The 27,739-nt window shown below is 38.1% G+C and overlaps 1 protein-coding gene across 7 annotated transcripts in view; it reads left to right on the forward strand.

Moving 5' to 3' along the window:
- The first annotated feature begins 10,663 nt into the window (after positions 1–10,663).
- cadpsb (Ca2+-dependent activator protein for secretion b) overlaps positions 10,664–27,739 on the forward strand; it is a 95,955-nt gene continuing 78,879 nt past the window's right edge. For 5 of the 7 annotated variants that reach the window (XM_051113248.1, XM_051113249.1, XM_051113250.1 and 2 more), the window contains exon 1: positions 10,664–11,292. In XM_051113248.1, coding sequence (XP_050969205.1) covers positions 10,954–11,292 — 339 coding nt within the window. In that variant the 5' untranslated portion in view covers positions 10,664–10,953. The remainder of the gene's footprint in view (positions 11,293–27,739) is intronic. The other 2 variants (XM_051113252.1, XM_051113253.1) reach the window with 1 other exon arrangement.

Here is a 27,739-nt window from a genome sequence, read left to right on the forward strand (position 1 = left end):
ATACGCCACGATTGAGTAATGGGTAAAGACTGATAAATTGCATTGTGTTTATAACTGACAGAATAACCATAATAGCTTCCTACTCATCCCTGTGTTTTCATCTAAACACCCTGTGTTCAAATACTTGCCTATGTCTCTCAGAATAAGGAAGGAGTTGGTGTTTCCCAGTGGATGGCAGGTCTGAAGCTCTGACAGCAGTGAGTTTTTCACTACGCCTGAAGTGCTGCTGCTCTTCACTGCATATTTAATGACTCTTTTTCTGGCTTTTTCTTCTCTCCTGTTCCTGTCTAGCCTGGGTACAAGAGGGAGAAGAAAGAAAAAGACTGATTACATACTGTTAAATAGCAGACAAACAGAATGCAAGTTTCAGTGTAATTAAACTGTGATCTAAACAGTGTTTGTCTTAGGTACAGCCCCATCAATATGGCCAAGTCATTAAACTAAAAATATTGGTTCTTTGTGCACACAATTATCAGTGTTTGGTACTGACAACCACTATCACATGACACTCATACACGTCGAATAATCAGCGTCAAACCACTTTTTAAGGTAAGGCCTTTCCACACTGAGCGCGATGTGAAAACGCGAGGTGAATCGCCGACGAATGCTGCTTTCACACCGATTGCGAACCGATTAATCGCCCTTTGCTAATTCACGCCTGCACGCTAGGTGGCGTCGACCAACAATTCCTTTTTTCCTCAGGTATCTTGATTGTATCTGCTTAATATACAGCATTAATGTAAGATAAATAAAGTTTGGTTCTACGCCAGAAACACAAACTATCTATAATGCTAACAAGAAAACATCTTAAAATATAAATATCACGAATATCATCTGTAACCATAGCGACAGCGATAAGGACGTCCACAACACCGGCGTGGGTTCGAATCACTGATCTATATATATATGACTGGATCGCTCATTGCGTTCTAAACTGCCGTCAGGCAGTGAAGCCACCGGAAGTGTTCGATCTTACTACTCCCTACCGACAGAGAGCACCATTGACTCACAGCGAAACCGCTGACCTAAAATCACCCGATTTTAAGTGTATCAGTCACACAGGACTAGTTTTTATGATATGTGTATGTAAATTAATTTTTACTTAAAATCTTATCTGCAGTGTTTATCGTCTTTTCGAGCAGGATAAGCAATGTTTTGAAATCGTTCAGGTGGGTGTGTCAGCTGCGCACTTGCCGACGTTTTGATCAGACACAAAATATATTTCTTAACGTAAGGAATTATGCAGAAAATAGTAAACATGAACATATATCTGGAATTAGTATCTGAAATTGATTCGAATATACAATAAATAATACAAGCATGTTATATTGCTCTATGCTGTATTGAAATTAAAATCTTGGAAATAAAGCTTGATGTCTTTAAATCCGTACCAAATGTAATTAGTCAGCGTTATTTCTCCAAGTTATGATGTGCATATTTTAATGTCCCTAAGTGAGCAACATCTATTTTAAACTCTTAAAGATCGCGCAAATTCTATTATATTAAGTGCCTTAAATTACATTTATCTGACTATAACACTACCTGATTTTCCTCAGTATAACAAAACAGCACAAACAATTATTAACTGTGCAAGGCAAATTATATGTATACAAAGCATAAATCTTTTAGTTTTCAGAATGAGCATTTTGTCATTTGTAAACATGGTGAACGTCCGATGTTTATCATGTTCATGATGTTCGCTACTGCAATGTATATTTTTAATAAGCAGAGCGAATTCCCGACATTAAACAATAACCGTTTACATGCTTAGGACGTTTGCGTTGTGAGAAAGTACAGTGAGACGTCAGATATGAAAACGCTGACTTGTTAGGTGATGTTTTCTCATTAAAGTCGTATTATTTCCTATTCATTCAATAGAACGTTTGCGAGTACTAGGGAATAGCAATATGGCGGCGTAGTGGCTTCACTTCTATGACGTCATGAGCTATCCAGTTCTCTATTATAGATCAGTGGTTCGAATGCATTAGTATTGAGTTTGAAGCTCAAATGCTCCAGGTGAAGACAGAGACTGGATATAATACCTTCGGATGATCCACAGTTTGTGTCTCCAACTCTGTGAGTCGAAACCACACACAAAAACACGCAATACGTAAAGCAGTGACGCTAAATGGGACACGCAGCAATTTCACTCAGCGAACGTTCGATAAAAATTATTAGTTGTGAAGATTTACGGAAGTGTGAGTTCGTTTCTACTATGCGCTAGTCACGCTCAAACATTATGTAACGGAACGTGAATATAATTGTACGTAAAAAATAAAGGAACCAGTAACGGAACCTGAATGACACCGAAATACAATACTGACAACCATATGTGACCCTGGACCACAAAACCGGTCATAAGGGTAATTTTTTTGAAATTTTAGACATAATATGAAAGCTGAATAAATAAGCTTTCCATCGATGTATGGTTTGTTAGGATAGGACAACATTTGGCCGAGATACAACTATCCCAGCAGGCACTGGACGTCTATATAACGTCAGGTTGACGTTGGACATGATGTTGGACAGACGTTGCATTTTGGTTGAGAATGAAAATCGTGTTGACGTCAGTATTTGATGTCAGTTTGACGCTGACTTAATGTTGGATTTTGGTTACACAACCTAAAAACAACAAAATATCAACGTCAGCTGACATTGGTATTGGACATTAATTTAACGTTGACATTAAACGTTGAATTTACATTGAATTTTGGTCAGCCGATGTCGCAACCGAAATTTAGCCAAATACCAGTGTCTTATGATGTTGTGTGCCTGCTGGGATTGAACATCTGGAGTCTGAGGGTGCAAAAAGATCAAAACATTGAGAAAATTCCCTTTAAAGTTGTCCAAATTAACTTCTTAGCAATGCATATTACTAATCAAAAATTAAGTTTTTTACATATATTAAGATATATTTATATATATATATTTATATATATTAGATATATTTACAGTAGAAAATTTACAAAATATCTTCTTGGAGCATGATGATTTTTGGCATAAAAGAAAAATTGATCTTTTTGACCCATAAAATGTATTTCTGGCTATTGCTATAAATTTCTAGCTTTGTGGTCCAGGGTCACATATCTGGTCACATTAGTTAAATTTTGCAGGCAAATAAAGGCAACTGTCAATTGAAGTTAACTTCGACACAGCAAATTCGCATAATAACCGATTTAAACATGAGTGAAATCTGCATAAGCTTTTTTTGCACTCATGCAAAATTTCTGATGGAATGACTATTCTGCTTGCAAAATTTTGCTTTGCAAAATTAAAAAAAAACTAGTTTAAAAAACTAAAATCTTACAAATATTATTTTGCTTTTTTTATCGTTGTAATTTCCGTTCAGTTTAATAAGGCAAAATCCAAGTAACCTCCTCTCTGGGACCCGTATGAAAATTCTGTTATCATTTGTGACCCTGGACCACAAAACCAGCTGCAAGGGAATTTTTTTAAAAACTGAGATTTATACATCATCTGAAAGCTGAATAAATAAATTTCCCTTTGTTGTATGGTTTGTTAGGATAGGACAATATTTGGATATTTGGCCAAGATACAACTATATGAAAATCTGGAATCTGAGGGTGCAAAAAAATCTAAATATTGAGAAAATCACCTTTAAAGTTGTCCAAATGAAGTTCTTAGCAATGCATATTACTAATCAGAAATTAAGCTTTGATATATTTATGTAGGAAATATCTTCATAGAAAATGATCTTAATATTCTAATGATTTTGACCCATACAGTGTATTTTTGGCTATTGCTACACATATGCTCATGCTATGGTCACATTTCCACACAATGAAAGTCAGCTGGATCCAGTGATTATTGTGACCTCATTTTTTTTTTACTGTATGGGCAAAAACATTTAAAACATTTTTCAAAATGTCTTTTTTTGGGTGAGCTTTCCTTATAAGTACGAGTGATTGAGATTCACAGATAATTCTAGAGTGATTTAATCATCATTCTTCTTCTTTTGCTGCAATAATGGAAATGTAAAGAGGTGAGTGCTAAGATGAGACTCACCTTAGAATGAGAGAACTTAACAGTGCAGACGTAGCCTTTGGTGTCACTGCTGTTCTGCCTGGTGTTGTACCAGATCAAGGACCAGTGCATTAAAGAGCTCTATATTTAGACATAATGGTCCTCTTAAACCCAGCTCTGTTCTAGAAGGGGGTACAGAGAGGTAAAAGGCAGACGCCTGGGAGGATGCAAGCTGGTCTCGTCATGTCAGTGTAGTCTTTGATGAACCATGACTGACGCATAAGTGAGAGGCTGTTGTGAGTTGTTTCAATTACAGTAGGTCTAATTCTGATCAATAAGACCTGAGGACTTGAATGTAGGTCTGATGAATATAGATCTAAAAGTCTACACAGACGTACATGTGGTCATGGAAACTGAATAATAGGTGCATTCATCATACTTGTACACAAGTGTCCTGTTTCATCAGTTTGTTTCCTATGAACATAAAAAGAAAGGTGACTGAGGGAGAAAAAGACAGAGAGACTCAAAGTGTTTTAATGTTATAGAGAGCTTTTCAACCATTTAGACTCTTTGCCACTACCCCACTGATATTCACACATCCAGTCATTTTCCCATGACTCTGCCTTGTATTTTCACACCTTGAACAGACACACACACAGACATTGTTTAATAATGTCACACGGTTAAGAAGAAAAGCTGAGCTTTTTTAGATGTTCTTTACTCCATGACATTGTGAGTTAAAGAAACTGTGAAATGGCTTGACGAATGTGGTTTTGTTTTCTGTACAGATGATTTTCCTATTGAAACTTGAAGATTTATTAAAGAAAATAGTTTGATGTTCATCAGAGCATTTTATTGGACAAAAATGTATACATCGCCAAATGCAAAATGATGACAACAATATTTTTCAGTTTTCATGGAAGAGTTAAAACTGACTTGTTTGAGAGACCGAACCGAATCCCCTTTGACAATCTATTTGTCAATACATGTGCATATGTTCACTGTTTAAAATCCGTCATCTGAGGGAGGTGGTTAGGGGGGGTTACTTGATTAATATGCAAATTATGGTTGTTCAATTGATTGATTACCAGAACAGTGCACCTCTCCCCACACTCCCATCTCCTCAGTGTTGTTTCATTTTGTATCAGTCTAATTGCCCTACACAGAGCAAGGAAACAATGTTTATAAGGAGGTGTTTGTAGAATGAACGTGTCTGGCATGCCTAAATCTTGTACACAGATGTGCACGCGTTTTGAAAACTTGTTTATGGTTGTACAGGTAGAGAAAGGAGAGCGGCCTATATTTCAGCCTCTAATTAAAATATAGGGCTTGAAGAATGTAATGAATTATTCAGATTTGTTACAGTTCTAAATCATATTTAGAGTGATGTTTCAGTATTTATTAGCAATCAACTTATAGGATAGATGAACGCAGTGAGAGATGTTACTCATCATAGTCAATACTGTGTGAGTAGTTTCCGGAACAACTTTCCTTTTTATTTTATTACTTGTATTGCTTTATTACTTTGCTTTCTATATATTTTCATTTTTTATGTATCCATATATATACACTACCAGTCAAAAGTTTTTGAACAGTAAGATTTTTAATGTTTTTTAAAGAATTCTTTTCTGCTCACCAAGCCTGCATTTTATTTGATCCAAAGTGCAGCAAAAACGGTAAACATTTAAAATATTTTTACAATTTGAATCAACTGTTTTTTATTTGAATATATTTTTAAATGTAATTTATTCCTGTGATCTCAAAGCTACATTTTTAGCATCACTATTCCAGTCACTTGATCCTTCAGAAGTCATTTTAATATTTTGATTTGCTGCTCAAAAAGTATTATTGTTATTAATATTATGTTGAAAACAGCTGAGTAGAATTTTTTCAGTTTTTTTGATGAATAGAAATCTTTTATAACATTATAAATGTCTTTATCGTCACTTTTGATCAATTTAAAGCATCCTTGCGAAATAAAAGTATTAATTTCTATATTTTTTTCCAAAAAGAAAAAAGTTATACTGACTCCAAGCTTTTGAATGGTATATAATGTTACAAAAGCTTTTTATTTCAGATACTGTAAATGCTTTGGATCTTTCTGTTCATCAAAGAATCCTGAAAAAAGTACTCAACTGTTTTAAATATTAACAATAATAATAATAACAATAATAACAATAATAATAAATGTTTCTTGAACAGCAAATCAGCATATTAGAATGATTTCTGAAGGATCATGTGACACTGAAGACTGAAGTAATGATGCTGAAAATGTAGCTTTGATCACAAGAATAAATTACATTTTAAAATATATTCAAATACAAAAGAGTTATTTTAAACAGTAAAAATATTTTACTTTTTTTTTTTTTTTTTTTTAAATATTTAAAAAAAAACATTAAAATCTTACTGTTCAAAAACTTTTGACTGGTAGTGTATGGCTCTGATGGGTCATGTGCCACGGTTAGATTTGGCTTGACACTTCTGAATGTTCAGCATTATTTTATGTACAGAGAGTAAGAGAGAGAGAATACGACTGGTAGGAATCCTGAAATATAGCAATTATAGAACTGTCATGGCTGAAGTATTAAAGTCAAAACAGACTGAGGAAAAAAGGAGCGGAGTGAGGATGTGAAAATGGCAGGGTCAAGGCCAGCTCAAATCTTTCTATTAATAACCCATTTTGTCTTTTACCGCAGGAGATGATATGGACTGAATAAAATGAACTGCTTCTGCCTTTATATTGTGAAACAATCACTGACATATTGTAAGATTTTGACATCTAATTTGAAAACATGTAACAAATGCACACAAACACCAAAGCACCCTCTTTGACTTTATATTGTTTATAGTCTATTACTGTACATATATAGTGTGGTCTTCAAAATATTTAATGCTTTAGACAATATATATGGAAAAGCATGAGCTAACTTTAGGAATAACATAAATGCTGTAAAAACCAACAAAAACAAAGCGTCGCTAGAAATGGATTCTTCCTCCAAGCCAAAAACACTGCAAGCCAATATTAGCTTTGCCACACAAGTTCCTCCAACCTACAGAGAGACTGTGAAACATACATTGAAGCTGAAGTAAAGCAGGGCAGAGAGAAACTCAATCAATTATTGATGGTTAAGATGCAGAGAGAGTGCTGCTGCAGATGGAGCAAGGGTGGGTGGGTGTTGGTTGGGGGGGGGGTGGTTGACAGAGGATCTGGAGAACCATTTGTGCCAACATCCACCGGTGAAAGCCCGAACAGGAAGTGCTAGCATAGCAGCACTGTTCTGGAAGCACCAGGGGTGGTTCCTGTGGTCTGGAACGCTGAACATCTGTGCTACAGTACTTGAAAGCAGACCTCCAAAGAGAATCTTGCATGGCCTGTATAATCTGATCATCCAGTTTCTTGACTAAACCAGACTTGATGCAGTAATTTGGTTTGAGATCAGTTTATTTAACAACAAAAAAAAATTATTGCTAAATGTAGAGTGTTTATTTGGTAGGATATCCTTACATAAAAAGTGGTTTTTGTGTGCACTGTAGGTTGTTGCAGCAACGTTAGGTTTCATATCGGTTAGGTTCATTGACACATTCGAGGAGTGTGATTATTCTGAAATAAACCGAACACTTAGCTATATTTAGCAGATGTGTGAACATGCAGACGTGTTTTTGGAGAGCACCGCTTTTACTGAACATCTGGTGTGATAGTCTGAACCACTGGGACTTTATATTTATAGTCTTAACTGATAATTCTCCGGCAAGCCCCGTAGAACAAAGTTGGAGGGTATTTCTGTTTTGGCAATTTTTGAGAAGGATTTTTTTCTATCCTTTTTCTTAGAACGAGGAGTCCAGATGTCTTTGTGTAATGTCAAACAGGGTCTATCTGTTGCTTTACTTTAATTTCATAGTGGGTGAATAATTTTGATAAATGATCAAAATGCAGTCAGCATGACTGGAGTACATTTCCTCATCCATCAGGAAAATTCCCATAAGCCGTTCGACATATGACCACACATAGTCAGGGACTAAGTCTTGCCACAGGGCTGTATGTGATGATGATATTTATTATACATAAAGAATATAATGAATTTATTACAGTTTCTAAGTTACATTTTCACTAAATGATCAGAGTGAGGCTTCTGTATATTTGTTAGCAATCCATTGACAGGAAAGCATATAGATGAACATAGTGAGAGATGACTCCCATCAGTATTCAGTACTTGCAGAAACAATGTTTTTATGATTGTAGTTTTCTCATGCTTTAAACCTTTTTACTGTGTCATTATTATAGAGTGCTGCAGCTGTGATGTCAAAACCTGGAAGACTTTTCCTGTGGGTTTTTATAATGGAAATTTAGAATTTTATGTGGTAAACTGGACGCTTTGCTCTAAAATGTAAATTGCACACATCCATATATATAAATTAACCCTGATCATTATTATTTATTTTATTTTAAGTCCAGTCCAGAAGTCTTTCTGCATAATTATTATGCAATTTTCATGTTAAGTATTGTCTATCTGCACTATAGCTTTTCTTTTGATTTTATAGTGGGTGAAATATCGTGATAAATTATCAAAATGCAGCCAACATGATTGGAATACATTTCCCCTATCCATCAGGAAAATTCACATAAGCCTTTGGATATATATATATGGCTATATGACTAGTCAAGGATTAATTCTTGCCACAGGGCTGTGTGTGATGATAAAATCTGTCACAGTCACTAGACGGCAAGAATGTAAGCCAATAATGTTAAATTCTGAAACATGAAATATGTATTTGTTTTTGAAGGCAACAGATCCTAAATCTTTTATCGTGAATTTTGTTTAACATGTCATAGTTGAGAAAGAGCAGGCCTCACATAAGGGTGGGGCTTGTCATAAATCAGACTATCCTTTTATCAGCTGCCGCCGTAATTTATCTCGTTTTCTTTCTTTGTGTCTGCTGTTTATTGATTTCGTCCTTTGTGGCTACAACTGGAAACACCTTATGTTGTGTTTTTGTTGCTCTGTGACTTGCTGCTCTTTTAGAAATGCCCCCAAAACGACCTTAAGAGATGTTGCTTTAAGTAGGAAGAGAACTACAAACAAAACCCCCTACCACCAATGTGCCCTTGAGTCAAACACTTAACCCCAGGTTGCTCCACAGGGACTGTTGCCATAGTAAGGGAGGTCGCATTGGATAGAAAAGCTTCTGCTAAATGGCAAAGCTTGTAAGGACTGTACGTCTCTCTAAGGTAAAAAGTAAAAGATTTATCCATATTTAGCCAGCAGTGTACAAACTACTGGTGGTTGTCGTATTTTCTTAAAAAGTAATTAAAAAATGTATTTATTTATTTAGTCTGTCTGACCTTTAAAATCACCTTCACTGGTGTAACCTAATATATTCAGGTTTATTCAGTCACATCAACTGTTCATATTTTAATTAGAGTTTAGCAAATAAATAATAATAAAAAAGTCAAATAAATAATAATAAAAAAATCACAAGAAGCACAATTTAGGTTACTTTTAGCTCTAAAACCAAAATAGTACTATTTTTAGCTGTACAAAACAGCTTGTTTTGCTGCTTTATATTGCAAATTGGTGTGTCTTACCGTCTTATTTTAATGTATTATTTTAATGTTTTGTAAGCAAACAGTTTTACCATTTACTGCATGTTGTTATTCTTCTTGTCATTTCCTTATAGCGGCTAATGATCTGGAAGTCTCACGTAGGCTTACTTCCATGCTGAAGAAAAAGGTGGATAGAATCCCATATGTCTGTATACTTTCGATGTGATTTTGATTTTATGGTGTTTATCCACTTTATTTTTCCCATAAGAGCTGGCACGAGCATTTGTAAATTTTACGAGTCTGGCTTTCGTGTCCATCTATTTTTAACTGTACAAAACAGTTGTTTTACTGCTTGATACTGCAAATGGGTGTGTCTTACCATATTATTTTAATGTATTATGTTAATTATGAACACACTGGTTTTGTAGTGCAAACAGTTTTACCGTTTACTGCACGTGTTTTTTCCCTATAGCAGCTAATGAACCGGAAGTCTCGCCCATAGGCTTACTTCTACGTTAAAAAGTAAGGTATAGGTGATAGCCTATTATTTAAATAGTTAAAAAATAGTTTATACTTCCTGCACTGTATAAAATATTGTTAGATGTTAATAAAACAAATAATTATAGTATGTTGTGCATGAAAATACTATTTCAATCTTCAAAATGTCACGTTTAATTCAGTGTTACTGGCGGATTTGATTATAATTAGGCTGTTTGTGAAATTTACTAGAATTTTCACGAAAAAAAAAAAAGGTTGAGAATATTGTTTCTACACCTCTTTTCAGTGTAAAAGCACAAGATGCGCTATTTTGTGTGTGTATTATATGTTTTATGATGTTTTAGGGATAGCCTACTAATTACATAAATAGTTCACAATTTTGACTATATCTAAAAATATAGTTCAGGATAAAGCATGCATCTAATACGAAACTGAATGTGGTGATGCAATATGGCAAAGTCCCTGTCCTGTGAGTGAAGTCCAGAGGTCAAATGAAATAACAGCACATTCTCGGTGTCAACTACCTTCACCATTTTTGCGACCGAAATGACCCGCTCTTTCATCCAGCACCGCGGACAGCGCCTGCGTCTCACGCGAGACTCAGCAGGAAGTGGCCATCATTCGCTCTTTTCATTGCGCGCACCCCTCCCATCCCCTTTCCTCCCGAGTCCCTCGCAATGACTGGCGAACGGAGGCACAGCACGGAACACGTATGCAGCAGCAGCATCTTCGCTCTGGCCGTGTGAAGAGATTGCAGTGTGTGCTTCCGCACCCGAAGTGTTTCAGGATATTAAAAATTCACCAACAATCGACCAGCCCTCTGAATGCCGAACGCTACGTCAACAGACTGATACGTTTCCACGCCGTAAACATCCCATCGTGCGTTTAATTCGCTTGTACGGTTAGGCAAGCGCTGTCCGAGAGCAAAAATGTTGGATCCATCCTCCAGCGAAGAGGAATCAGACGGGATAGTGGAGGAGGAAAGCCGAGAGGTGATGGCTCCTCAGTCCGGATCCTCTCGCATCTCCCCCAGCAGGACCAGCGAGAGCTCCGATAGGCTCCAACCCGCCAGCCGAGGCTCCAGCGCCCGACCATCCAGCCCGAGCCCGTCGGCCGCCAGCGAGCAGGAAAAGGAAGACGTGGAGAAACTGCAGCGGGAAGAAGAGGAACGAAAGAAGAAGCTGCAACTCTATGTCTTTGTGATGCGATGCATCGCATATCCTTTCAACGCCAAGCAGCCGACCGACATGGCAAGGCGACAGCTGAAGGTAAGAGCCTGAGGTGTCCGGGTCTCACCTTGAGAAAAACGTTATGCATCACAATGCACCTTCTGTGTCATGCAATTACAAGCACTGAAAACCCATGTGTATGCCAGGTTATATTACTCTTAAAGTGAGGGAACATTTGTAAAATCACCACATCCTGCATGGGACACCTAGAAAATCACAGCCTTCATTTGCAGGCTGTTTTTAAGCCCGAGAAGTCCTGTCGCGAGACCCCAAACCCGAAGGAATTCGTGCACGTTCGGTCAAATTCGGCCGTACTAGACGAGCTCTAATTATAGATATTCTTCAAGAGGCTGATGGACCAAAATAAAGCGGTGTCATTGCCGTAGTACGGTCATGTGACTCGTTCACATTGGAAGTCAATGGTTGTGTGCAGTCTTGCGGCCATAGGATATTCAGTTCCATTTGCGCCATCTCTAGCGCCACTCATTCATCTTCCAAGGTGACTTTTGGTGTAACAGATGCGAACGCGGGATTCACTGTTCGGAAGGTCGAAAAAGCACAACGAACGCATTTGTCATGTCACCTTATTATGTAAACACTTCACCTTGTTTTGTCATAGTGAAATGATGAAATACGATTAAGTAAAACGACTTCATTTAAGTTCATCATATTTTGCTTTCGTTTTTATTTTTTCCTGACTAAATGAAGTGCAACAAATCTAACGTGTGTTTAGAAATTATGTTTAGAGTTTAATTTGCATGCAGTTGACTTAGGACTGGAAGAAACAAAAGAAACTTGTTATAGCCCACCTGCCATAAAAATGTTTCTTTGTTCAAAGAGGTATCTTTCAGAGATCCCATCCAATTTCCCCTAGTTATTGATCCAGGCTGATCCCTGACTATTTACAACATGCTCTGAGACCACAGTTAACAGCTAGAGTTACTGCTAGAGTAAGTGATGAAAGGAAAAACATCTGTTCTTTTGTCCATTCGTATTCTGACATTCACATTTGCTATTGCACACTTTTTTTTTCTGAAATATTTAGACAATTAAACAAAGACCGTTGGCTGTATGGATTTGACCTGACTACTGTTATTTTCACAGTGTGAAAAAAGAGAAAGAAGTATAGTGAAAATGGGACATACAGCATGTGTGATGTGTAAAATAACAAAAGCTATCTGACATTGTCAACGTGGCAAGATTTATATAGTCCCAGATTTGGTTATGCAATATGGCTTAGTCAGATGAGAACACAATAGAGCTCATTGAAAAACTGCATGCATTTGTCCCACACTATTGTTATTCAATGCCTCACGTGAGGCCAAAGAGGCCATTATAGATGGAAAAGCTTTGATCAATAACATTGCATTGGAATACCTGCTGTTTGTCATTACAAGAACTCAAACCTCTGATCTTTGCAGTGTGCCGGTTCAGTCGAGTGAGTCAGGGCTGGTGGTATTTGGGTCATAACAACGAATCTCAGAGTTGAGTCACTGTTGAGGTCCTTTAGGTTCAATAGAGTCATTGCAGTCAATCACTTCAGTGACTCAGAATCATTCATCTGAATCATCGACATCAAGGACATCTATCAAGAGCAGGGTCGAAGGATGGGTATAATTCTGTTTTTGTTGATGGCACTAACATCACTGAGAGGTATGGTGATGGGTAAAAGATTGAGTTATAAGAGGCTTTATTAAAAAGGTACTCCATAGATTCATGCACCATGTTGTGCTATAGTCATTTTAAGATGAACTTTTTCCAACAGAATTCATAGTCAATAGGATTCAATTATTGCCAAATGACAGCATGACATTTACCTGTATACTCACTGAATATAAATCTGAAATTAAAATAACTGAATATAGGCCTGTGGATAATGGATGGAAAATGAAAAAAGACACATATGTACACATTAATGCACATTTTATACAAAATAATATACTAAAGTTGAAAAACGATCAAAAAACATTTACATTGATATTTTTTCTGGAGTGTTAGGCCAGGTTAACACTACAGGATTTTCGCCCTCGATTTTTCCCGATTTTTTTCCCGTCGAGCACCTCAATCGGTCCCGATGTTGAGACGTTCACAGATCGAATCTTGCACCTCCCGATCTGCTCGCACACAAATCGGGGCCATCCCGATTTGTGTGGAGTTTTTCTTCTGCTATTTTAACAAATGAGAATGCAAAAAAATATATTTGTGGTACTCTCCCGTTCACTGCTCTATGACGACTTCCGCTAGGAGAAACCCAGAAATGTGAGAAAGGTACATAAAATCACGTAGTGTGCGCCACGATTTTCAAATCTTGTAGTGTGTAAATGTTTAAGATTTCAGGGAAGATAATTTGCAAATATTCTCCTTATGTGTGCACTGCAACCAGATTTCATTATTGGTTAGGATTTTAAAAATCCTGTAGTGTGAGCCTGGCTTTAGATGAAAAAGACCATTTAATTTAAAAAATTGGATTTTCACAAATGAATTTTGGGATATCATCACTAAGATTCATTAAATGTTTTTTTTTTTAAATCTCTTTGGGCTGCGGTACTTTATTTGCAGAAAGCTTGACTGGTAGTTTTATGGGTACTTATTCAGCTAATCTGATATCAGAAGAGCTCAAGGGATGGAAGGTAATGGCTGTAGCATATGTCTCATTAAGTAATTACAGTTTTTCTATCATGAAGAAAATCAAATCTCCTTCATGCATTATTTCTGTCGCTGCTATTTGACTAAAGCAGGGACACAGTGTATGTCATTTATCAAGTTCATGCCCAAATGTTCATTATAATGTCACCTAAATATTATGCTAGGTCATGGTGATTTTGTTGCAAGGAAAAGTCATTCTAAATGGACGTTGTAATCTATTGTAATAATATAATGCATTCTGCCTAATCAGAATTCCACATTATTCTCCTTCACTTGTAAATCACAACCGTACATTGGGGATATTATTATTAAATTTGCTGTCAGTTATATGTCCATTTCTACTCTTGGGTATCACTGAGTCTAGCAGCTGGCTAGTATCAAAACTTCTTCAGTTTTTGTTTATTCACAAAATACGTTAAAGCATCCAAGTATGCTGTGTTTACACTGCATTCAAGTCCAGAATTAGATTTAAAATCTTAGCTCTTTTAAAAGGCTACCTTCCAAGCTTGGATGAGTTTTTCATCTAAGTTTGGTGCATCTAAAGGGCTTATCGCAGCTCACATCTTCAGCAAGCTGCTCATTACTCAGCCTTCCAATGCTCGGCCAGTTCATTACAAAATTCAATAATGTTGAATGAGAGCCTCATTGTTTCTATATAAATCACATTTCATTTTCTTTTCTAGTTTAAGTCCAGGAGGTCACTTGCACTGTGTGTTTCACCTTAGACTAATTTGTATGCTGTCAGGAGCGTCTCCTGTACTCACCCTGTATCTGCTCTCCTGAGCCTCTGGTCTGGGCCGACAGCCCTTGCTTGAACCCCAGATGATACAGGCACACGATAGAGATCTCTCAGCAGTTTTGTTCACGGGCCTTGGGGGAGGATAGAATTTCAATTATCTCTATCCTTCCCGTGTTTGATTTCATCACTGATAGATGGTAGATGTCCCCCCATTTCAGCAGATAAGGTGGTCTTGTAACAAAGGCACATCAGAGGCCCTTACAGACTCCAGACCCTCTAACTTTATGATGCACCTATAAACTGAAGCGTTAGGATTTTCATTAGATCAGTGCATACTTCCCTGTGTGTACATCGTGCTGAGAGATCACACCTCCTAGAATAAAACCGGCAGTGACAGCTTTCAAGGGCTTTTCATTGTCTTTTACTTAGCTGGGTAAGCAAATCCTCGTGTCATTTCAGCTGAACTTATCTGCAGATGAGGTCTGCTTTCCTATCCTTTTCTCCTTTATCTTTATTTTACCTAATCACTTGGTCACAATTACCTGTTCCTATAATAGGATCTAATTTAAAAAAGGGCCTACATGTATAAATGCACAAACAAATATTATAATTAATAAATGCACATATTATACACAACAGTTAGTTCTGGTCTTTGCATTTCATAGTTTTTATCAGCAGCTGCAAGTTGCATTGTTACACATACAGCCATGATTGTTTCTATGAGTCATTCAAATGAACCCTTAAAACCTACTGATTTGTTTAGCAGCCAACCAAGTATGACTGAGTCATGCAGCTGTTCAGTCAATCAAATATTTCAACACAACTGATTCATTCAGAAAAAGAAAAGAAAAATAAAAACTCTTGTGTTTTTCTTGGAGACTCACAGTGGTGTCCTGCTGTAGTTTTGCATGTTGGTAGAGGAAAAATAGACTAAATAACTGTAAATGTTGTGTTGAAATGGCATAATAATGCTTCTCAATTTTGCAGAATTGTGTTTATTGAACTGATATATTAAAACACAAAACAGCAATGGTGCAAGGGTAGAAAAAAATGTGTTTGGAAGTATTTTGCATGATAAAAATATTAATATTCATATTTATCTTTACATTTATTAATTTAGCAGGTGTTTTTTAATGAATATATTTTATATTTGTGATCCTGGACTACAAAACCAGTCTTAAGTAGCATTGGTATATTTATAGCAACAGCCTAAAATACATTGTATGGGTCAAAATGATCGATTTTTCTTTTATGCCAAAATCATTAGAATATTAAAGATCATGTTCCATGAAGATATTTTGTAATTTTTTTTATCTTAAATATATCAAATCCTAATTTTTGATTAGTAATATGCATTGCTAAGAATTAATTTAGACAACTTTAAAGGTGATTTTCTCAGTATTTTGATTTTTTTTTGCACCCTCAGATTGCAGATTTTCAAATAGTTGTATCTTTGCCAAATATTTTCCTATTCTAACAAACAATGTATCAATGGCAAGCTTATTTACTGAGCTTTTAATTTTGACCCTTACGATGGTTTTGTGGTCCAGGGTCACTTATTTATTTATTTATTTTATCAGTCAGATTTTACCATTCCTAATTGGAGTCAGGATAAAGCTGACTGTATGCTGAGATGAAGATGCACACACCAGTACTGAGTTTGCACATCTGCATTATTGTCTGCTTTTGTGTGCATTTGCGTGTGAAATCACATGTTGACAGGCTTAGCTTGACTATTGTTTGTGTTGCACAGTCACACCTTGTAAAGGCTGTTGACCTTGTGAAAAACGGCACAAAGGGACTGCAGTGTTATACTGTCACTCACAGCTTGCCCTTTTATCTATGTACAAACCTTTAGTGGATGCGTATTTGAAATCTAAAACTCATGCTATTTAGATATGCAGTACTAGGAAAAATGCTGTATGTGCATACAGCAAATGTGCGGATTGTATCACACACAAAGGGTTATGAATGAATAGGATGGAAATATACTGAACTGCTGGTCTCAAATGAGATGCATCACCTAGAGACTTTTATTAATGCGATGTCTGGTGTTCACGCATTAAAATGAGGGTCTGTTTATAGCGTCTATCTAGGAGAAATAATGCCTGTCCCACATAAAAGGCTTTACAAACCAGTTAAATGTCTGCAGTGCTGTAGGGCTTGCAAAAGGTAGATACCGAAAGATTTTTTCTATTTATTACAAGAGGCAAGCACAAGAAGGATGGGTGAATGAGGAATGAACTCAATCAAACCCTGTGTTTTAGAGTATTTAGCACAATCAGATCCAACGGGAATGACCCAACAGGGCTCCTCTACGGTCTGAGAGCCCCACTGGGTTGGCCTGCTGGCCACATGATTTTATTCTTGTTCAGACAGGAAGGAAAATCAGAGCAGCTTTGTGTGATGGATGAAGTTACCATGCCTGTATCGAGTTGCCAGGCTCACAAATTCAGTTTCATTCTCCACTGATTTCCAATTGAGGTCTTTTACGGAGCGACACTGCCAGTATGTATTGTGTGTGTGTGTGTGCGTGTGTGTATGAAACCTCTGCCGCAATCCCACATGCACATGTTGAAAGGAAGGTCAGTTTGCTAAGCAAAAGTAAAGCTTCTGGTCAGTGTGAAATATGAAACAAAAGGAGACAACGAGACAAGAAAGGAAAGAAAAAAATTCTGAGGATAGACAACTGTATACAGAATGTCCAAATATTAATATTAATAAAACAAGGTGCTTGATCCATGTCCATTGAAGTGCATGAAGATTTTCATTGCAACATATCAAAATATGAAATAACCATCTTTCACAAGTAACCCATATATCAGATTTGTAGAACAGTGAAAAATAAAAAAAAAAAAAAAAATTATGAGGGAAGAAAAACATAAAAATCTGTCGAGAAAAATAACCAGTGTCTTTTGGTCTTTTCTGTGATGGGCTTTGATATGAAAAACAAGATGTGAAACCAAATTTGCATTAATAAGCCCAAATACATGTTACTGGAAATTTAAATTCAAGTGATGCTTCGTTTTCTAGAAAAAAAAAAAAAAAAAAAAAAAAAAAAAAAAAGGCAAGGCAAACGTTGCACATGCTGTATGAAACAGTCTGTAACATCAGTAATACAGTGTGGGTTGTGATTTTACGAGCCATTTCATTTAAAACAGGTCAGTGAGGATGAGAGAAATTAATGGATCCACATTATATTTGCTATTTTGGTTTCTGTGTATGTCAAGTTACTGACAAATTACTTTTAGAGAACAGTTATGTAAGCGAATTCTTTTTTTTTTTTTTTTTTTCACAATGCATCAATTCAGGCAGCAAACTGTTAAGGAAAACCAGCAGTTTGCAGTATGAATAGACACGCCCCCATCTTTCCAAAATTCCGCCCTCAAAGATTAATTAAAGACAGAGGAGGACAGCAGTAGCAAATCTCAGTATTGTCAAAAACAACAGTAGGAAAACATCATTCCTGCAAGACAAACTAACAACTGACAGTGAAGGTAAATATGCCATTTAACAAGAACATTTCAACTATCACTGTCAGATTTCTGCTTTCCATATATGGACGGCATAAACACCCAAAATGATTGACAGACAGAAGCACATAAAAATCTTCGGATTGGCTCAGCAAAGAATTTTGACCTGTTTTGCTAAAAGTTTCATCAGACATCAGATGCAAAATTCACTTTTACGAGGTGTTTGCATATAAATGTGTCTTAGCCGTGTATGGACACAACCACCCGACAATGATAAAAATCCATTTGCTTCTTTTTTTTTAATCCCCAAAAACTAAACAGTCTCAAGTATAAAGCCGTTTTGATTTTCTGAGCAGTGTGACATCATATTGCTCATGCCCCGCCCACAACTGCTGACGGACTGTCATGTATTAGCATATTTCCACCCTCAGCCAGTTGTCCATTGTCCACCATTTTCTCGATGCTCGAGCAGGTAGAGACAACGTCTCGTAAGCAATGCAGGTGTTTTGTAATTAGATGTAAAAGTGAACATAAGACTCTTTATTTTCTCCTGACATCAGAGCCACTGAGGATGCAGTGGATTAGTTTTGTTTTTGATGGGAAAAACAGAAGAGAGGGGCGGGGTGAGCAGTAGCTCATTATCATTTAAAGAGACATGTACTGAAAAAGGGTGTTGATGTACACAACCACTGAGGAATTTTAACCAAAGTATGTTACATACATTTCATGAAGACCAACTTCATGAAAAAAAAAAATCCAACTTGTGGAAAATGTGCATCTAATGTCGTCTTTAATTCTTAATAACACAGAGAAGGGAATATATAAGGGTAGAGGAGGGGTCTGTAGTGAAGAGAACAGGTTGAGGACACAGCAATGACAGAGACAATAATAGAAAGAGAGTGGAGGTCAGACAGGAGATTAGGAGAGCCTGAGAGACGGCAGCGGTTATGGCAGCTGGATGGAGCGGGAGTTAGTTAGGAGAGGATCCCGTGGAGATAAGAGGATGGTTGATTGAAAGGCCAGAGCTGGATCTACTCAGAAGAGATTTGGAGATTTTGAAATTACCTTATTAATATAACAGGGTGAGAGCGATGAAATTTATCGGTTCATTAAGCACACTGAGAGAAAAGGACAGGTGAGGAGAGGAACAGAGCGTGAGAGACCAGCAGATTCATTTTGTCAGAAGTAATAAACATCCAGCTGGACGGTCTTTAAACCTTCTTTAAATAGCAGGTCATTCACATTTGAGTGTGAATTATTAAATAGTGGAATAAATGGTGGCTATTTTTAGTGCTGCTTTTATTAACTTATGACCCAGCTCTGGAGTAAATTTAGCTTGGCGATCTTAAAATTATAAATTTAGATTTATGATATTGATATATCAACACAGATGAATGCACAAAAACATGCTAATTATATCCAAATATTGAATGCATGCATGTAATATAAATATAACATACAACCATAGAATGTATAATTTAATACAGTGACTTTACTATTAGAGGTCATTTCAGTGTAATGTAAATGTGGGCAACAAAAATGTTATGCATGCATATTCATTAATCAATGCTCATTTGGAAAGCCGTGTTTGAACTTTTGGAACAGTGTATTTACATTTAAAAAGAGCCAGCGCAGTGTGTGTTTGAAAATGTTTGGTTTTGCTGAAAACGTGTTGATTTTTGTTCATATTTTTAGGGGCATTGGAGTATGTGTGGAAATCTGTATTTTTTGTATGGGTTCGTACATGTGTGATTTTCCATTGCTATTTAAATAAGTGTTGCTCTGAGAAAAGTCTGAGAAAGATAGCGAGATGAGGGACATCTGCTCGAGCAATGGGAGCACTTTTCTGTAAATATTAAGACTGGATAAGGATACCATGAAGTGCATTTGCATAACAGAGATGAGAGGCTAAAAGTCTTACATGTGCATTTGTCTTTGTTTTGCTGTAATTGTAAGATGATACCTAATCATAAATGTGCATTCACACTTATATTTCAGAAACTATGGATAACTTACTTCTGGTCTAATAAAGCTCCTAATGAGACTTCTAAAATTCATGGAAATAAATTGTCCTGCCCATGATCAATTAGAGGCAAAACTTATGTTTAATTTATGGTATTCAGGACTAATTGGCTTCTCATATTTGTGCACTTTGAAGATAGACGGCTCAATTAGGGTTGAGAGAAATAATAGCAAGCCTCCCTAGTTTGTACAGTGCAGAAGCAAACCAAAACTACCTTTGATTTGGTGTATAAAGGGATATGTTGAATTTTTATGGTTTTAATGTGCAACCAAAGCTACATTTTTGATCTAGAGCTGAAAAGCAGAACATTACAAAATTAAAAGGCAACTAAAAGTTGTTAACCTTTCTGTATAGAGTTTAATAAAATTATTTAATTATAAATTAAATTTAACTTTTATTACCGGTTAATGTGTTAAACTTTGATTTGGTGTGCAAAGGAATATGTCGATTTTTTTTTATATGATTTAATGTGCAACCAAAATCCAAATTTTTATCTAGAACTGAAAACAGAACACAAAGTACATTTAAATATTTGTGTTTTAATAAAATCCACTAAAATATGTAAAGAAAAAAATTCAAATATATATAAATTATTATTTTTTTAGGGCATTTGTAGATTTAGGACATAACTGACGCAAGGGAGTGTTAATTAGTCAAGAGGGAACTGTTATTGGCTGTCTCATGCTGATATTCACAAAGCAGCCTGTTAATCACTGCCCAATATATATATAGGCCTATCACTAGCCTTGAGCCAGAACAGTAGTTTAGATAAGTCTGCAGGTTTTTTCGCCTAGAGGCATGGAGAGTAGGATGAAGGGAAGTAGTATTAGCCAGAGTGGAGGAGGAGGATGGTGTCACAGTCTAGTGTGATGAACAGCAGTAGCTACTAGTTGTTGTGGCACTACAGCCGTGTCTCTCTAGGAGAGCTGCCTGGACCCTCATTCTAAAGCATGTGACAGAATTTTCTCATGCCGTCGCCACCACACGCACCCACTCTCCCCCTTGTAAACCAGAACACACACACTCTTTCTCCTCTTCCTCCCTCCCATCCAGCTTTTTCCATATCCTATAATCCATTAAGCGGCAGCACTCCTTTCTTTCACTCCCTGTCTCTCCCTCTTCCTCTATTTCCTGGCAGGCCGATATGACCTCTGTGTTTCTCAAGGTCTCTATTTCGACAGTGAACATGTGAAGAGAGCATCCATTACATTTTAGATGAAAGCTCTCTCTAATCCCATTTTATCTTAATATTTTTAAGGGGGCAAAAGAGGCAGTCTTGGCCCATTTTGTGGCCTAGATGAGATAAGACATGGCCAAAGGAAAAATATACACTTTTTTCACAACTTAAATATAATAAGTAATAATTTAGTGGTACAGTTTTGGTTTTGCATGCAAAGAGGATATATATATATATATATATATATATATATATATATATAGTTCAGTTTGGTGTTATTCATATATCAGGTGTACATCTAGCGATGCATTTGCATTTTTGTTTATTTGGATATGTGTTGAAACTTACAATATGAACATGTTGACGAAATCTAACCCTAGCCCTAAAAAAACTAATGTATAACCTAATGTAACCTAAGTGTACTCAACTTTAGAAAAGTGCAAATTATTTATACTGTATTTATATTATAATTATATTGTAAGGCACATTTTATTATTATATAGATGTTTTTGATTCCTTTTGAATGATTAACTTTACCTCTACCTCTAAACATTAAAAAAAGGGCAGATATATAATGTCAGATTAGATAAATTTGTTGTCCCTGATTGTGTTTAATTAGCACAATTTATTCAATGAAATAAAATCAACCTGTTAATTACATTAATTTAATATTATTTTAGTCTAAATGGATTTGTTAACATTTGCCTCTGAAGTTGTTCATATATACACTGTAAAAAACAATTTGTTGAGTCGACTTAAAATAATTTGTTACCCGGCTGCCTTAAAATTTTAAGTTCTGTCAACTCAAAAAATGTTAAGTTGTACTAAATGACAACTTAGATATTTGAGTTGAGTTCAACTTAAAATTTTAGGGCAGCTGGGTTACTTACCCAGCTTTTGAGTTTAACAAACACAAATATCTAAGTTGTCACTTAGTACAACTTAACATTTCAAGTTGACTAAACTTATGTGAGTTGACTGAGCTTGACATTTTAAGGCAGCAGGGTAGCAAATTATTTTAAGCTGACTCAACAAATTGTGTTTTTTGTTTTTTTACAGTGTAGGCTGTATTCGTTTAATGTCTTAAAACTTAAATTATGTACATTTCATCATCTATATAAAGATATAACAATGCGTGTTGAGTAATACATATATTTAATATCTATGTTGTCATGTATGTCTTCTGCTCACCAAGCCTGCATTTATTTGATCATTTTTTTTATTTTGACATTTTTTATTATTATAATTTTGTTTACTATTATAAATAAATTTATTTTTAAATTATTCTTATTATCAATATTTAAAACAGTTGAGTGCATTTTTTCAGAATTCTTTGATGAATAAAAAGAGCCAAAGATCAGCTTTTTTTTTCAAATAAAAAGCTTTTGTAACATTATACACTATACCATTCAAAAGCTTGGAGTCAGTATAATTTTTTGGGGAAGGAAATGATAGAAATTAATACTTTTATTTAGCAAAGATGTTTTAAATTGATCAAAAGCGATAAAATTAATGTTAGAAAAGATTTGTATTTCAGTTAAATCTGTTGTTCTGAACTTTCTATTCATCAAAGAAACCTGAAAAAAAAAAACTACTCAGCTGTTTTCAACATAATAATAATAATAAATGTTTTTTGAGCAGCGAATCAGAATTTAGAATGATTTCTGAAGGATCATGTGACTGGAGTAATGACGCTAAAAAAATCAGCTTTTAAATCACAGGAATAAATTACATTTTAAAATATTTTAAAACAGTTATTTTAAATATATTTCAAAATGTAACCTTTTTTGCTGCGCTTATCACATAAACACAGGCTTGGTGAGCAGAAGAGACTTATTTAAAAACAATAAAAACCTTACTGTTAAAAAAAACATAATGCATATTACATAAAAACATAAAACATAATGCATAATGTTTGAATATAATGTTTTTTATATTTGAAAGTTCATTTTAGGTTGCATTCAAAATTCATTTGACTGAGGAGGTACGCGCATGTCGCTTTTGTCATAGTCTGTCTGCACTGACTGCATCTTTTCTGTCAGAGTAGCATTAATTCTTTACGGGAGGAAGCCATCTTACAGAGTCTGTGTGTCACATGGCACAAGTTCTTATTTTTAGCTGGATTAGTGGAGTTTCAGGCAAGTGCTTTCACCCACACACACGTTAGCTTTCTCTGAGACAGACACACACACGCCCATTAACTCTAATACTGAGCACACTGTAGCTTTTTTTTTCTGTCACACACACTGTCTCGTACTTACATACCTCTCAGCTCACACAGAAGCACCAAAAACCTTCTAAAGGCACTTTCTCTGTCTTTCCATCACATGAGACTTTTAGCTTTTCCCATCATTTCCCCCACTTTACTCCCTTACTCACTCTGAACATGTCTTTTTCGTGCCTCGCGCACTTCTGTCAAAGAAAAGGCTGGCTGTGGGCTCTGTCTTTTGGACGTGTGATTAAAATGCTACAGTTTCACAATCCGCTGAAGAGCACTATACTCTGTTCTGCTGATGGATACTTCACCCGCATCCAAATCCTACATCACATAGTCTTATTGTGCTGTCAATACGCCGATAGAGTGTTAGTGAGACAATGTTCGCACACAGAGAGACTCATACACGCATAACAGCTTAAGTCCAGGGGTTGAATTGAACATATTTAAAATGGCATTGTGGTGTGTGAAGTTTTGTGTAAGCAAATGCAAAGTAATCCGTTCGCTCTGAGATGAGATTCTGTTGCTTTAGGCTTTATGTTTCTGCTAAAATTCTGTATATGCTTTGGGTTGTTACAAAGGAATATTTTATTACAGCGCTTGCGAGCCAGCAAAAGAGCTATTGAATGTCAGCACAGCTGTTACTAAGAGCCATTTTTGCTTTTGTACAAGTTCTATAAACAACAGACTGCCCATTTGTTTTGTTTTTCCTATTATTGTTTTATATATTGTTCGCAAGACTTATATTACAACAATAATATATTATTAGAGAGGACAAGAACGACTGTGAATACAGAGAAAAAAATACATTTAGATTAAAAATTGTTCAACAGTAGAAACTGCTCAGTTGCTCCTAATGTGGGAATTTTATCAGAGGAGATTTTTTTTTAAATGATTATAATAGTATCCAAAGCAAATACTTTGTGAATTTACCCACCATTTAAACAAAGAAACAATTAAATAGAAAAATAAAAAAAAAAAAAAAAGAGAGGTTACTTAAAAATGTACCTGTATTAACACATTTTAACCTTTCTGGTTTAGATATGATCCTTGCTGAATGTTCTTCTTAAATGCAATTGTTTATTTTTTTGTCATGTTTACATTTAAAGTAATTTATACTAAATTCACAGAATAGCAGCAAATTAATTAAATAATATTCCTTATGATTGTCACGGGTATGTCGTCGTGTGCGAGAATGAACAGGAGGAGAGCGGAATCCAATAATTGCAAGTTTATTAAACAATCCAAAAAGAACAGGAACCGAGGGAGAACAGCAGAGACCAGCAACCACAACGAAACACTCTGTGAAACAATACAATCACCGACAAAGACCAGGGGCACCACCAAACTTAAATACACAGAAACAGGGGAGTGGTCACAAACGAGGAAACGAGGGGAAGTACAAATAAGGGCAAGACTGAACCAAAAGAACAAACCTAAGGGGGGGAAACCTGGACTAAACCAAAACTAAACAAACCAAGGGGGGAGACAAAGACTAAACCAAACACTAGAAACACAAGGGAAAAACACTAGGAAGAAACGAGACAAAACAGAACATAACCCTGACATTACCCCCCCCTCCTACAAGGCGCGACTCGCGCCGTAACACACACTGGGGTGGGGGGGGTGGGTGCTCTGGAGGCCGGTAGGCAGGGACACAGGAGGCACCGGATGTGGAGACGGCCTCCAGGGCGGATCAGGGAGCTCAGGGGCCCATGGCGGGTCTGAGGATTCGGGGAGCCATGGCCAAGCACACAGTCCTTGTGGCCATGGCGGGTCCAGGGGTTCGGGAAGCCATGGCCGGGTAAACAGTTCAGGAGGCCATGGCTGAACAGGGAAGTAGCCCCCCCCCAAAATTTTCTTGGGGGATTTTATGGTTCTGACAGCCCTAGGGAGCGCTGGATAAGGTGCTGGCTCAGGAGGGCGCACTGGAGGAGGAGCCGACTCTGGAGGGCGCGCAGGAGGGCGCGCTGGAGGAGGAGCAGGAGGGCGCGCTAGGGCCTCCCTGGGCAGCGCGAGCAACTGCGTCACGGCCTGGGACCTGGGGAGAGCAGGGATAGAGGAGGTGAACAGAGGAAGGGGAGAAGCAGAGAGTTTATGGGTTGACGCCGCCCCCATAGGAGGCTCTACAGCCGGGGCTGACACCTCTGGGGGCATGGGCGCGGCTTCTCTGGTGGAAGAGAGTACAGTCATGGCTTGACTCGGCTCAGGAACTACAGCCATGGCTTGACTCGATTCAGCAGCTACAGCCGTGGCTTGACTTGACTCGGGAAGTATAGCCGTGGCTTGACTTGACGCTGGGACTACAGCTGTGGCTTGACTCGACTCAGGAACTGCAACAGTGGCTTGACTTGACTCGGCCGCTTGACTTGACTCGGCCGCTTGACTTGACTCGGCCGCTTGACTTGACTCGGCCGCTTGACTTGACTCGGCCGCTTGACTTGACTCGGCCGCTTGCCGCTTGACTTGACTCGGCCGCTTGACTTGACTCAGGAAGTGGAGCTGTGTCTTGACTTGACTCGGCCGCTTGACTTGACTCGGCCGCTTGACTTGACTCGGGAAGTGGAGCTGTGTCTTGACTTGACTCGGCCGTGACGTGACTTGACTCGGCCGTGACGTGACTTGACTTGGCCGTGACGTGACTTGACTCGGCCGTGACGTGACTTGACTCGGGTAACACAGTTGCAACTTGGCTGGACTCCGAAATTTGACTGAACTCAGGAAATGCAGCTGTAACTTGACTTAAGACAGGAGCAACAGTGTTAACTTGACTTGATACTGGAACAGCAGCCGTAGCTTGACTTGGTTCAGGGAACGCACCTGGAACTTGACTTAACTCAGAAGATACAGCTTTGATTAGACTTGACTCAGGGGTCGCAGCTGCCACTTGACTTGCTTCGGGGAACGTAACCGTTCCTTGACTTGACTCGGGAAGCGTCGCCGTAACTTGACTTGACTCAGTAAACACAGCTGCGACATGACTTGCCTCAGAAGACACAGCTGCAGCTTGACTTGATTCTGGAACAACAGCGGTCACTTTATTTGACACTGGAACAACAGCAGCAGCTTGACTTGACACTGGGACTATAGCTGCAACTTGACTTAACTCTGGAAGCGAAGCTGTGTCCTGCCTTGGCTCAGGAAATGGAGCTGAGTCTTGACTAAGCTCAGGAAGTGACAAAGGAGACGTGGGCTCTGGCGGCGCGGTCACTTGAAGGCGCTCTAGCAAGAACGCCATCTTGGCCGGGGATTCAGGCTTGGCGGCCATCTTGGCCGGGGGCTCAGGAACGGAGGCCATCTTGGCCGGGGGCTCAGGAACGGAGGCCATCTTGGCCGGGGGCTCAGGAACGGAGGCCATCTTGGCCGGGGGCTCAGGAACGGAGGCCATCTTGGCCGGGGGCTCAGGAACGGAGGCCATCTTGGCCGGGGGCTCAGGAACGGAGGCCATCTTGGCCGGGGGCTCAGGAACGGAGGCCGTCTTGCATGCAGACTCTGGCGTGGCGGCCATCTTGCGAACAGACTCTGGCGTGGCGGCCCTCTTGCGAGCAGACTCTGGCGTGGCGGCCATCTTGCGAGCAGACTCTGGCGTGGCGGCGGCCATCTTGCGTGCAGACTCGGGCGTGGCGGAAGCCATCTTGCGTGCAGACTCGGGCTTGGCGGTGCGTACAGACATTAGTGGTGAGTCTAGCACACTGGCCATCAAGGTTGGCCATGACCTCGGAGGGCTGGCCGCGATCTCCGGACTGACGATGCGAGAGGAGGAATAACGAACAGGAGAAAGCGCAGGAAGACCAGAGGGAGCGGACCGGTCGGGACGGCATGTGGAGGAAGCTGGCTGATGGTGGGCTGGAGCGGCAACGTGTTCTCTAATGGGGGAAAGATCGGAATCTTTCACATCAACGTAAAACCGGAATGACTGAGGGTGAGGACCTGGTTGATAAATTCAGCAACCGGTTTATAGCGATCCTCATAGGGTATGGAACTGAGCAACTGGGAATTATTTAGCCCCATTAGAAAACATGTATTAATCATCGCATCGCTCCAACTCACCAGATGACAAACCTCCAAAAATTCCTCCACATATCGTTCCACCGGCCTCAATCCCCGACGAATGCCCATGATCCTCCTCTCGGCATCCATGTTGTTGTCCTTGAGGTCGGTGATTCTGTCACGGGTATGTCGTCGTGTGCGAGAATGAACAGGAGGAGAGCGG

Source organism: Labeo rohita, chromosome 6 (genome assembly GCF_022985175.1).
Source record: "Labeo rohita strain BAU-BD-2019 chromosome 6, IGBB_LRoh.1.0, whole genome shotgun sequence".
Lineage (NCBI taxonomy): Eukaryota > Metazoa > Chordata > Actinopteri > Cypriniformes > Cyprinidae > Labeo > Labeo rohita.